The sequence below is a fragment of the Oryctolagus cuniculus genome, chromosome 7, assembly GCF_964237555.1.
Source record: "Oryctolagus cuniculus chromosome 7, mOryCun1.1, whole genome shotgun sequence".
In the NCBI taxonomy this organism is placed as follows: domain Eukaryota; kingdom Metazoa; phylum Chordata; class Mammalia; order Lagomorpha; family Leporidae; genus Oryctolagus; species Oryctolagus cuniculus.
In genome coordinates this window covers 86,047,766-86,061,299 of record NC_091438.1, presented here as the reverse complement: position 1 = coordinate 86,061,299, position 13,534 = coordinate 86,047,766, and the positions used below count along the sequence as shown (strand labels likewise).

At 40.7% G+C, this 13,534-nt stretch overlaps 1 protein-coding gene across 3 annotated transcripts in view; it reads right to left on the bottom strand.

Moving 5' to 3' along the window:
• Positions 1–1,748: 1,748 nt before the first annotated feature.
• Positions 1,749–13,534, bottom strand: part of SYDE2 (synapse defective Rho GTPase homolog 2) — a 63,619-nt gene continuing 51,833 nt past the window's right edge. The window contains exons 7-8 of one of the 3 annotated variants that reach the window (XM_070078145.1): positions 3,299–9,345; positions 1,749–2,933 (exon numbers count right to left, since the gene is read on the bottom strand). In XM_070078145.1, coding sequence (XP_069934246.1) covers positions 8,849–9,345 — 497 coding nt within the window. In that variant the 3' untranslated portion in view covers positions 1,749–2,933; positions 3,299–8,848. Of the gene's footprint in view, positions 2,934–3,298; positions 9,346–9,929; positions 9,978–13,534 lie in introns of those variants that run through there. The other 2 variants (XM_051856300.2, XM_051856301.2) reach the window with 2 other exon arrangements.

Below are 13,534 nucleotides of genomic sequence, written 5' to 3'. Positions count from 1 at the left end.
AAAATCACAAAAAGTTCATCCCTAGTTCCATTTCCGTTTTTTTTCTTTTGCCTTCTGAAATGAGACTTATGGCAAAAAGAACTGATACCCACATCTTACTTCAGAATACTCCAAAAATTAAGGCAGATAATGGATACGTGATCAAGCAAATGCAGTAAAAATGCTTACCGTTACAGATCTCATTACAAACACATGGATGTCCATTGTATAATTTTCAATCTTTCCTTCCTTTCTCTCTCCCTCCCTCCATCTATTCTTTCTCTCTCTCTTTAACCTTTTGTTTTTTAAAAAAGATTTAATTTTTATTTGAAAGAGAGAGAGAATCTTCCATATGCTGGTTCACTCCCCAAATGGCCACAATGGCTGGGGCTGGTCCACGCAAAAGCCAGGAGCCCAGAGCTCCATCCTAGTCTTCTATATGGGTGGCAGGAGCCCAAGTACTTGGGGTATTACCTGCTATCTTCCCATGCACATTAGCAGGGAGCTGGATCAGAAATGGAGTAGCTGGGAGTCGAACAGGGCTCCACTGTGGGATGCTAGCATTGCAGGTGGCAGCTTAGCTTATGATGCCACAATGCCAGCCCCTTGCCAATTTTCTTTATATCGAAAGTGTTCATAATAAAATGTTGAGCAGAAGACACATAGATGCAGCTTCTTACATGTATAATTTGGCCACACAGTTGAGTTTGATATGGAATGCAGACATATGGAATGCAGACTCAAACTTGGACAAATGGCACTTTATACTCTGACATTTCTTATCTACCAGTTTAGACAAGCAGTTTTCACTTACCTCATGATTCACATTTGCCCTTCGGTTAAACAGTGGGTTCTATAATGGCTACAAGGGGAAAAAAGCTTGGCAAGAACAGACGCAAACAGGTTGGCAACCTCTACCTCATTTCTTGAACAAAGGTCAAGAACAAGGGGTCACTGTTTAATATCTGCAGCTGTGAAAAAAAAAAAAAAAAAGTGACCTGAAAGCATGTTGATTCACAATCTACAAAAAACACATCTTGAATGCCAAGGGCTGTCCCCTTTCTCAGTTACCATCCGTTGTACTTTATTCTAAAGTTGGAATTCTAAACTCTCCTTGGAAGAGTTCATGATGAAGAGTGGAATTTCCAGTCAAAGATGTATATAGAAAATTGAAGTCAACATGAAGCTTTCACTACATCTACACATCCATCAAGCAAAAAAGCAAGATTAACTTCCAAATGACTTACAAGCATGCCAAGGGGCCTTATCAAACAACTAAGGATGAAGTTAACCCTTGGAACCCAGGGGAATATGTAGACATTTTTCCTCACTTGCTTAAAACAAACACTTAACACTGAACAAAATAAAAACATTAAATGTTGCACCTGTTCCGCACAGTGGTTTCTCTGTTATTCTTTCTAATAATGAAGAATTCTATGTATAGGGTTCATTTAAATTTATGGAAATATTTTCCTTTAATAAAATTAAAAGTAGGTTTTCTCCATTTCTAAAAAAAGCCCACATTAATATATGAAACAGGTCAAAACAGGACACATTTTGTTCACAATATCTGTAAAGAAATAAACGATGTATTTTATCAAAATCTTTCTTAGAGACCTTTCTACTGATTAGATGTACATTTTCATATACTTGTCCAAAAACAGGAAACATTACCCAAATTTTACCAACTCAGTAGCTTAAGTCACTAATTTTCCCAAGACCAGTGTAATTCCCAAAGACAAATCATTAAAAAATATTGATAGCATTACTTCTTAACCACAAGTAATTTATTATTCAGAAGTGAATATTTATTAAATTACAGACATTGCATCTTACAATCCTTAGTCTTTTCCTAACAAGGAGACAACACTCGCCAAGCCTCTGTCTAGGCATTCATTTATTGACAATTAATTGAACATCTTCCGTTACAGTCCTACACATATTGCAATGAACTAGATATACAAGGTCCCTGCTGCCATGGAGATTACATTCCAGAGGGTGGACATGGACAATAAGCAAGTAAAACAATGCAATTTCAGCTAATGTCTTGATGAAAGTAAACCAGGGTGATATGACAAACAGTGACAGTGGGTGTGGATATAGTTTCTGAAAGCTTTTCTTCTTGTTTAATCAAATAGTGCCATAACTAGTACTTGTTACAAGAAACAAATCTCCATTTCCTTTTTTCCTCTGACTCTCCAGGCAGGGTACTGATTTGCTTTTCAGAGGCAGCCTCTTTGAAGTGACATTTGAGCACAGAAGTGAATGACAAAATGGGACTACCAAAGAATGAGCCAGACAAACAGCTTCCCAGAGGGAATGGCAAGTGCAAGGACCCCAGGAGGGAATGCCAGAGCACAGAGAGCAAGGAAGAAGACCTAGGACAGGAGGTGATGGATCTTTCTAAGACTCCGTTAAGCTTCTACAAAGAAAATGGACCATGGGTGTGGAGAAGAGAGTGATAGCGGAGATGCATAGGAAGAGACTGAGATGATGGTGGCTTAGACTAGGGCATCAGCCATGACAAACTCAAATGCCTCTGCAGGACACACGCACTCACACCTGTTGAGACAAGTGGGCTACGGTGGGTGAGACAGACTCGTCTGGGGGAACAGGGTCAGATGTGGACATTGGCCACTGCTTGTTCTGCTCGTCCTGCCAGTCTCCTCGTAGTCACAGAGTTTAACCACTGTGGAAGTTTTGGGGAAAGGATGCAAGCTACTTTCTGCTCCTTGAAGCTGGGATTCAATCTGATGCCTCTATAAGGGTTTTGAATCAGGAACGATGCAGAAAAGCAGGGGTGTTTCATAATGAACACAGTGGTGCACGTGTGGCTGTTTGGTGACAGCAACAGCAACAGCAGCACCAAGACCAGGCATGGCTGGCCTTGTCTGCTGTCAGTCTGACCATCTACCTCTCTGAGTGTCTGCGTATTCTCCATTTTTTCAGCTTGCCTATTTCTTTTTTTTTTTTTTTTTTTTTTTTTTGACAGGCAGAGTGGACAGTGAGAGAGAGAGTCAGAGAGAGAAAGGTCTTCCTTTTGCCGCTGGTTCACCCTCCAATGGCCGCCGCTGCAGCCGGCGCACCGCGCTGATCCTGGCAGGAGCCAGGAGCCAGGTGCTTTTCCTGGTCTCCCATGGGGTGCAGGGCCCAAGCACCTGGGCCATCCTCCACTGCACTCCCTGGCCATAGCAGAGAGCTGGCCTGGAAGAGGGGCAACCGGGACAGAATCCGGCGCCCCAACCGGGTCTAGAACCCGGTTTGCCGGCGCCGCAAGGTGGAGGATTAGCCTATTGAGCCACGGCGCCGGCTAGCTTGCCTATTTCTTAAAAACTGACTTTAAAAAATAAAGTATGACTCATATAAGGGGCACAAACACTAAGTATGTAACCATCACCTGTATCAAGATATTAAAAAGAAAAAAAAAATTAGCACCCTAAAACCTTTCTTTCCTCTGATGCATTATTTAAATTAAAAAAAAAAAGTTTCTGAGTTTGCCAGTCAGTCTTTGGCTAAGTCAGAATGCAGCCAAGAACTCTTGTAGCCTTAAACTGCTTATCAGATGTGAGCCTTACTGAAGTCAACATGAAAACTGGGCAGGGGAAATGGCATTTTCTTTTGTTAGCACAGGCCTCAGGCCAGGAAGATCCAAATTAGGACTTGTTATGATTAGACATAATGCTACTTTATTATATTGAAGTGCTCAAAAATTGGCACTTTAAATTATCAAATCCTAACCTTCAATGTCATCTGTGTTCTGCAAATAAAATTCTTTCCAGAAACAGTACCTGTGCCGTACCTGGTTTCCTTAGGGTCCCTAACATAAAACTAACACAATCTGAAAAGTTCCCAAACCAGCTATTATGTGAGACTTTACTTCAACATGCATGAAGTCTTCTTGCTTTGTTACTCCAGCAGTGACTCTGCACAGCATTACCAGTTACAGAAATACTAGTGTACCAGCAGGAAACTGTAAGGCATTTTGGTAACTACTATTTTAATAATACTAACATCCAATAAAAGGAACTCTTTTATTTTTATATTTTTAAGGATTTATTGATTTAAAAGGCAGATTTATTTACTTGAAAGGCAGAGAGAGAGAGAGAGAGAGAATGAATCAATCTTTTATTCACTGGTTCACCCCCCACATGGCAGCAACAGCCATGGCTGGGCCAGACCAAAGCCAGAAGCCAGGAACTTCATCCAGGTCTTCCAAGTGGGTGGCAGGGGTTCATCTACTGTACCATCAACTGCTGCCTTCCCAAGCACATCCAGCAGGGAGCTGGATCAGAAGCAGGGCAGCTAGGACTCAGACTGGAACTCTGATACAGCATGTGAGCAACACAAGCAGCCGCTTAACCCACTGAGCCACAATGCTGACCCCTAGGAACACATCTTAAAAATATGGAGTGATTTCAACTTCATTCTACGACAACTCCCTCCTTCAGCTGCTCAGACCCTATGCACTTCATAGTCCACTGGCATATTCCTTTGGCTTCTACTTCAAAATATACCCACAGGGGCAGGTGTTTGCCTGGTAGTTAAAATGCCACTTGGGCACCCACATACCATATTGGAGTGCTTGGGTTTGAGTCCCAGCTCCACTCTTGATCCTGTTAGCTTGAACCACTCCTGTTAGCTTGCTGCTAACATGTACCCTGTGAAGTTGTAGGTGATGGCCTAAGTAGCTGGGCCCCTACACCCACATGGTAGACTCAAATGGAGTTCCAGGGTCCTGGATGGCATGGCCCAATGCCAGGCATTTGGGGAGTGAACCAGCAGATGGAAACTCTCTCTCCCTGCTCTTCAAATAAAATAAACAAAAAGTAAAAGAAAAATAGACCCGGAATCCATTTATGACATTTATTGCTTCTCCTCTAGTCTGAACAACTATCTATCTAGCCTGGATTATGTAAAAATGGATACCTGATGATGACAGTGAAATGTCTTCTAACCTGTAAGGAAAATCAGTTTGAAGACAGAACTGTAGGCTCAATCAAATTGAAGCATGAAGAAATCATGGTCTTTCCACACATATGAAGACACAAAGTGTATCTTCCATATAACAATTCTGGGGGCAAAACACTTGTAAATACGCTAACCAAGAAATAAATTCAGGGGCTGGTGTGGTGGCATAGTGGGTAAAGCTGCTGCCTGCAGTGCCAGCATCCCATACAGGCACTGGTTCAAGTCCCAGATGCTCCACTTTCCATCCAGCTCTCTGCTATGGCCTGGGAAAGCAGTACAAGATGACCCAAGCCCTTGGGTCCCTGCACCCACATGGGAGACCCGGAAGAAGCTCCAGGCTCCTGGCTTCAGATTGGCCAAGCTCTGGCTGTTGTAGCCATTTGGGGAGTGAACTAGTGGATGGAAGACCTTTCTCTCTCTCTCTGCCTCTTCCTCTCAAATAAAGTGAGGTGGTTAAGATGTATAACCTGATCTCAGGTTAAAGTGAAGAATGTATTTTTCTTCTGTCAAGAAAAATAAAGGGGGCCAGCATTGTGGCATAGTGGGTCAAGCCGCCAGCTGCAAAGCTGGCATCCCATATGGGTGCCAGTACACATCCTGGCTGTTCCACTTCCAAACTGGTTCCCTGCTAATGTCTTAGGAAAAGCAGGGGAGGATGGCTCTGGCACCTGGGCCCTTGCTGCCCACATGGGAGATCCAGGTGAAGGTCTTGGCTCCTGGCTTAAGCAAGGCTCAGTCCCAGCTATTGCAGCCATTTGGGAATGAGCCAGTGGATGGATGATCTCTCTCTGTCCCTCCCTCTCTGTGACTCTTTCAAATAAATAAATAAATCTTTGAAAAAAAAAAAAAAGAAAAGGAAAGACAGATACAAAATTCAGCAATCCTAGAAAAAGGGCTTAAAAGTACTCTAACAAATTTGGTAATTCAATTCAGTATGATTTTTATTTTTTAAAATTTTTTATTATTATTTTTTGACAGGCAGAGTGGACAGTGAGAGACAGACAGAAAGGTCTTCCTTTTCCATTGGTTCACCCCCACAATGGCTGCTGCGGCTGGCGCGCTGCGGCCGGTGCACCGTGCTGATCCGAAGCCAGGAGCCAGGTGCTTCTCCTGGTCTCCCATTGGGTGCAGGGCCCAAGGACCTGGGCCACAGCAGAGAGCTGGACTGGAAGAGGAGCAACCGGGACAGAACCGGTGCCCCGACCAGGACTAGAACCCGGTGTGCCGGCGCCGCAGGAGGAGGATTAGCCTATTGAGCCGTGGCGCCGGCCTCAGTATGATTTTTAAAAGTTACCATAAATCAAGCATTTTCTTCAATCAAGAAGCTTTACAAAACAATTGTATACTCCAGGAAAAATTAAAATCTGCAATAGCCATAACTCAATTATGAAGCCAAAAGCACAGGGCATGATTTGGAGAAGTTAGTGGCTGTAAGAAAAAAGAATCCATTTGAACGCTAAGCTGGAATATTCTGCTTAAATCAGCACAGCCTACAGGATATGAGATGGATGCACACAAGAAGACGAATCACCTGGTTTACCCTGAATACTTCACATGATCCCGCACAACTGCTAGTACCTATTTTGCAGGTTTTAGAATCAATACATGTAGGAAAAATGTGAGTCATATGCAGTTTCTCAAAAACTAAAAATTATAAAGGAAGCCAAAAATAATTTAAAATGTAACTAACAACAATGGTGAGAAGGAAGGGCATCAGTTGCTGGCTCATAACGGACAGTCAACAGATCTGCTTAAATGACAAACGAAGACACTGCAGCAATAAGCACGCTGTTACCTCCGAGCAGGAGGACCGCTGTGGATGGCAGGGAGGAGTGCATTCACTCTCTATCCCACCCACCTGAACTGACTGGAACTTGCATCCAGGTACATGCACCAAAGTTAACATTTTTTTCTGTCCTATACACATTAGAGCTGATAGGCTCAGAGGGTATGACAGTTGACAGTCAAGGGTAGGAAGATCCCAGGAAATTAGGGACTCAAAAAAGGATTTAAAGTAAAGGCACTTGAAGCTACTCAGCACTTCTGGATGCAGCAGAGACCATAAAAGACGTTTACAGTAATGACGGTGATTTAGACAACCCACATGTCCAGAATTCTCTAAGACGGCAGAGATTAACTTCAAGATGACTCCTACCCAAAATGGCATGATAACACAATAACACAACATGGACTTTAAAGTGTTTCAGATTCTGTAAAATTCAATTTTGGACAAATAAAGGTTAAAACATATATTTAAGGATAATCCATGATGGCACAATACTTTAACACCTTTGTTTAAGAAGAATATTAAAATAAGTGGTCCTTAATCATTATAATTAATAGCTTTATCAAAATTATAATATTTTAACAAAGTGTTTACATTTCTGGAACAACTTATTCATATCATACATTACACATGATAGAGTAAATAAAAGGGAGAAAACAGTTTTTTACAAAACGTTTAAAAGTACTTTCTTTTGCCTATTTACCAATACATATAGGTGACACATATTATTTTGGTTTTCTCCTGAATGCTACAAAAGATTTAAGAAGATGAAAATTTCATATAAAATATTTTTATGAATGGACTTTCAAATTAAATAAAAAGGTATTCTGCTTACCAATGTATATTGCATAGAAATAGTTAAATACTTTAATATTTAGAAAAAATATCAGGATGTCAGTTTTGTAAATGGCTGCTACATCTTAAAGTTGGTGATTTAAATTTTATTTATAATTTTTAAATTACATAGTCTGTAGTTTATTATAAAAGTTAAAAAAATACATTTCAACTTAAGAGTCTCCTAAATTTACATTTTCAAACTCCGCTACGATTGCTACAATGACTATCACACTTAGCCAAAATAAGTTAACTTTTAAAAATCAGTAACACAGTATTCTGGCAAAATGGTTTCTTTGGAAACAAGTGGGGAGAATTATAAACTCAAAGTATGAACTTGCTACTACAAATAAATACTTAAAACAGAATACAAAAATGCAGAGAATAGATGAAGGTTTTTTAAAATCTAGGTCACCAGTGCAGGCATCTGTGCACTTAGTACCTTAAGGAGTAAGAGGATTTCAACTTAAAAGATGACTTTTCACAGCTGATATTGTGACTTTGTTATTCAAAGCTTATCATTTTTATTAAGATGCTTCTAGAATGCTTTTTGTCCAGGTGTTTTAATGTAAATCTTCTTTAACTTAAATGTCCAAAAAGACATTTTAAACCAGTAATTTTGGCCTCGTGACATATATACTTCAAAAATACATGTGATTCTACAGTCCCTTCTCCCATTCTAGTACCTATATATAAATGTACTTATAAGTTATATACATATTTTCATGATTATAAAAATATTTATTTTATAAGCTTAAATAATTACTGAATGTTAATACAGAATACATTAATAGTTGCATAATTTCACTCTTATTTATAAAAATGTTTTCTAATAGCAGCATTTGCATTGCAAATGAAATGTGACCAAACAATGTTGCTGTGACCAGGACTCAGACTGCAAGTCAGGTGAAGCAGCTGCTCTGAAGGGAACGCGGTTCGGCTACAGAAGAGCAGTTCCTCTGAAGACCAGCAGCCTGGATGGGCCAATGACTTACGTGTTTGCTTGTAAGTGCATGTGAAACTTAGCTCCATAGAGTTGGCAAGATCACTACAAGATCCCAACATGTCCCTGTTATCTCTACCCTCAGAACAATTTTCTAGTAAGTAAAAATCATATCAATGAATAGCTTTTTTCTGATTGAATCACATTAATTTAGTAGAAGTTAACTGAAGGTTTCAAGAGTAAAAAAAATAAAACATCACTGTAGGAAGCTTAAGGAAAAACTGATTTGAAATTTTAAGATATTATTTTTAAAATAAATAAATAAAGCCCCTTTAATCTCAAACACTTATATTAAGCTTGTTCTTGTTGAGTTCACGTTCCAGATTGCCAATCAAAATATCAATACTTTCTTGTAGATCTTTGAGGTTGACTTTTCGATCCACTGTGGACTCAATTGTTTGCACTGTCAAATATGTCTGAAATGTACACTCTCTGGACATGGGAATTGGCTGTTCAATCATTATTTCTGGTCCATCCATTTTGCTGTAATCTGCATTTTCTCTGTAATCTGAAGGCACATCATCATAATCCACATCACTTAAATTTTCTTTTGTATTTAAAAAGTAGGTTTCTCCACAGCTGCTCCAGTCTCCTGCGTAGCGATTGCTAAGTGGACTGTCTAATCTGGTTTGCCTTGGCCTGAGTACTCCGGATGAATCAGTGCCACTCAGATTCAGCATGTAAGGTCGTTCTTTCTTCCGCCTCAAATAATTCAGAGAAGACGTCTGCTCTGGGAACAAACTGTCAGGTGATTCTTTGGCAGTTAAACGTTGCACTACAAATGAACAATAAATTTGCTTTATTGACAGTAATCCAGCTGGCCTTAAGAAAACAGAGCTAAAGATAAGCCATTTAATAATCAACTACAAACATGCATTAAAACAAAAACATGCACACTATCAAAATAAAGCATTCCATAGTTATTTTTTCCTAACACCAGACATAATCAAGATTAGGGATAGAAGCTAGTAGAATGTTCAGTGGTGCTAAGTCATGCTATATCATAATGTCCCAAAAACAAAACAAATTGCCAATGTTGATTAACTTCCTGTGCAAGTTAATTATTGTCTAACTATAATTCAAACAGCAGCTAAGCTGGTAGCTTCTCCTAAATTAAAAGCTATGGCAAAAAGCAGGCAAGGCATGTTGGTGAACAAACAAAAGAAAACAAAACAAAAAGTTCCTTTGTCTGCAAACATCTAAAAGAGGCAAAGGCATCTAAAGTGATCACTATAAAAGTTCTGACCTTTGTGGGCTTTTTTGCAACTCTATTAGCAGCAGTGACATAATTTACTTTATGAAGCAGCCCAAATTTCATTTTGATAAAATGCATGAATGCTAAACTTGACCACTTGTTACCTGAGTTTGATTATACAGCATTAGCTACTAATAGTCTTCATTTATTGCCTGAAAATAGTACAGATATTTTATTTTCCCATTCTTATCAGGTATTTAACAATTCCAAATAATACTCTCCATGCTAACTTTAATTTTTTCTTAGAATATGCATTGTGATAGCCACATGGACAATTACCGCACACATATTACTTCATAATAAACCAAGGCTTTATGGGTTACTCTTGGATATACCCAAAAAAATTTTTGTCTAAGGTTCTCTTGCATATAAAAAAGATTTAAAATGCTTAAGCACAGCTATTAAAGATCATCCATGATACCTTTCTCTTTCTGCTTGCTTATTCTCTGTTAATAAGTGTCTCTCCATTTATACTTCCCATCACTTACATAAAGGGAACATAAATCAGTGATAACACTCCAACTTTATACTTCAACACATAATGAATGATTGCTTATGCTTATACAAAATAAGACAATGGAAAAACTATACAAACATGTTTACGGTTCTAGCTTTCCAGACATATGGTAATATTAATATTTTTCAGAGACCACATAATTTTCTTTTCTTTATACTTTACTATAATCCTTGATAACAATATATAGGCATTTTTTAAGATTTATTTATTTATTTGAAAGAGTTACAAAGGAGAGGCAAAGAGAGAGAGAGGTATGTTTTTAACATTTCTATTTACTGCATTTTTATTGTGGTCATTGTGTCATTATAAATAGCTTAAAGCTCTTGATCTAAAATTTTCTAGGGGCTGGTGCTGTGGCATAGAAGGTTAAGCCTCTGCCTGCAGTGGGGGCATCCCATATGGCCACTGATTCGAGTCCCAGCAGTTCCACTTCCAATCCAGCTCTCTGCTAACAAGCCTGGGAAAAGCAGCTGAGGATGGCCTAGGTACTTGGGCCCCTGCACCCATGTGGGCGACAGGTATACAGCTCCTGGTTCACGGCTTCAGCCTGGCCCAGCCCTGGTCGTTGCAGCCATTTGGGGAGTGAACCAGCAAATGGAAGATCTCTCTCTTTCTCTCTCTCTCCCTCTCACTATTATCTCTGCCTTTCAAATAAATAAATCTTTAAAAAATGAAAATTTTCTAGAAAAGTCAGGTATTAACTTTAAACTGATTTTTTTTTTTTTTTTTTGACAGTCAGAGTGGATAGTGAGAGAGACAGAGAGAAAGATCTTCCTTTGCCGTTGGTTCACCCTCCAATGGCCGCCACGGCTGGCGCACTGCAGCCGGCGCTCCGCGCTGATCCAAAGGCAGGAGCCAGGTGCTTTTCCTGGTCTCCCATGGGGTGCAGGGCCCAAGCACTTGGGCCATCCTCCACCACACTCCCAGGCCACAGCAGAGAGCTGGCCTGGAAGAGGGGCAACCGGGACAGAATCCGGCGCCCCGACCGGGACTAGAACCCGGTGTGCCGGTGCCGCTAGGTGGAGGATTAGCCTAGTGAGCCGCGGCGCCGGCCTAAACTGATCTTTAATATCAGTATTAATATAGACTGTTCCATGCCATTAACTGATGTAATTGCAAAATGGATGTCTGAATTTTTCTGTTCTTTAATGATTCATATTCCTTGGTCTCTTCTGTTCATCTTTACTGTCTCCTCACTCTTTTCCCTTCAGTCTCTTCCTGCTTTTCTTAGTGCTTAACTGTTGCATCTGCTGTTTTCACCAACCCATTACAGTACTCTCCTAACCAGATGGGATGGTCTCTGTCTCAAGTTTGTCTTAGTGTGCCTGCAAAAATCCATATTTATGGGGCAGGCATTTGGTGCAGCAGCTCCCATATCAGAGTACCCAGTTTGAGTCCCACTTCTGAACCAGCTTCCTACTAATGTGCACCCTAGAAAGCAGTAGATGCAGGGTCAGCACTGCAGTATAGCGGGTAAGGCCACAGCCTGCAGTGCCGGCATCCCATGTGGGTGCCAGTTCTGACTTTGGATCGGTGTAGCTCCAGCCGTTGCAGCCATCTGGGGAGTGAACCAGCAGATGGCAGATCTCTCTCTCTCTCAGCCTCTGCCTCTTTGTAACTAGGTCTTTCAAATAAATAAATAAATCTAAAGAAAGAAAGAGAGAGAGAGAGCAAGCAAGCAGTAGATGATGGGTCAAGTCCTTAGTTCCCTTCCATTTTTTAGGGGAGACCCAGATTGCGTTTTGGAGGCTCTTGGCCTTGGCCTGGACCAGCCTCGGCTGTTGTGGGAATTTGGAGCATCAATCAGCAGATGGAAGATCTCTTTCTGTCTCTCTCTGCCTTTCAAATAAAATGAAAATAAATAAATTGTTCTAAAAATCTAGATTAATCATGTTGCTAGTTACCTAAGGTTGTTTTCAGTCGAGACCCTTGTCAAACATTTTGTATATTTTCTTGAATACATTTCAGAAATCACTAAATTGATACATTTATTTAAGGTTTATTTATTTATTTGTAAGGCAGAGGTACAAAAAGAGGGAGAGAAAGAGAGATCTTCCATTTGTTGTTTCATTCCCAAATGGCCACAATGGCTAGGGCTGGGCCAGACCTGAATTAGGAGCTCAGAACTCCATCTGGGTGGCAGGGACCCAAGCACTCGGGCCATCCTTCACTGCTTTCCCAGGTGTATTAGCAGGTAGCTAAATTGGAAGTGGAGAAGCCAGGATTCAAACCAGCATTCTGGTATGAATCTGGTATATGCTGGTATCATAGGTGGTAGCTTAACCCTCTGCACCACAGCACTGGCCCTGATAAACTGATACTTGAGAAATCACTTAGATTGATATTTTACATATTTCAGACATAAATTCAATTTCTGAAAAATCAACTTTGGGGCTGACATTGTGGTGCAGCAAGTTAAGCCACCATTAGCATCCCTTATCAGAATACCAGTTCAAGTTCTGGCTACTGTGCTTCCTGTCCAGCTCCCTGCTAATGCACCTCGGAAGGCAGTGGAAGATGGCCTAAGCACTTGGGCCCCTGCCACTCATGTGGGAAACCAAGATGGAGTTCTTGGCTTCTGGATTCAGCCTGACCCAGATCTGGCTGTTGAGGCCATTGGGGGAGTGAATCAGCAGAAGGAAGGTTTTCTCTTTGTCTGTCTCTCCCTCTGTCTGTCTTTCCATGTGTGTGTTTGTGTGTGTGTGTGTGTTCATTCTCTCTCTCTCTGTCACTCTGCCTTTCAAATAAACAAATATTTTTATTAAAGAGGAAAAGAAAAATCAATGTCACTAGCATTTGAAAACTACTAATCCTCAGGGCCAGCGTTGCGGCATAGCAGGTAAAGCCACCACCTTTAGTGCTAGCATCCTATATGGGCACCCGTTCAAGTCTCGGCTGCTCCACTTCCGATCCAGCTCCCTGCTAATGTGCCTGGGAAAGCACTGGGAGATGGTCCAAGTGGTTGGGCCTCTGCACCCACGTAGGAGACCCAGAAGAAGCTCCTGGCTCCTAGCTTCACATAGGTTCAGCTCTGGCTGTTGAGGCCATTTGGGGAGTGAACCAGAGGATGGAAGACCTCTCTCTCTCTCTCTCTCTGTCTCTACCGCTCTCCGTAATTCTTTCAAATAAATAAAATAAGTGTTAAAAAAAAAAAAAAACTACTAATCTTGGAATGGTTTCCTATCAAACGTA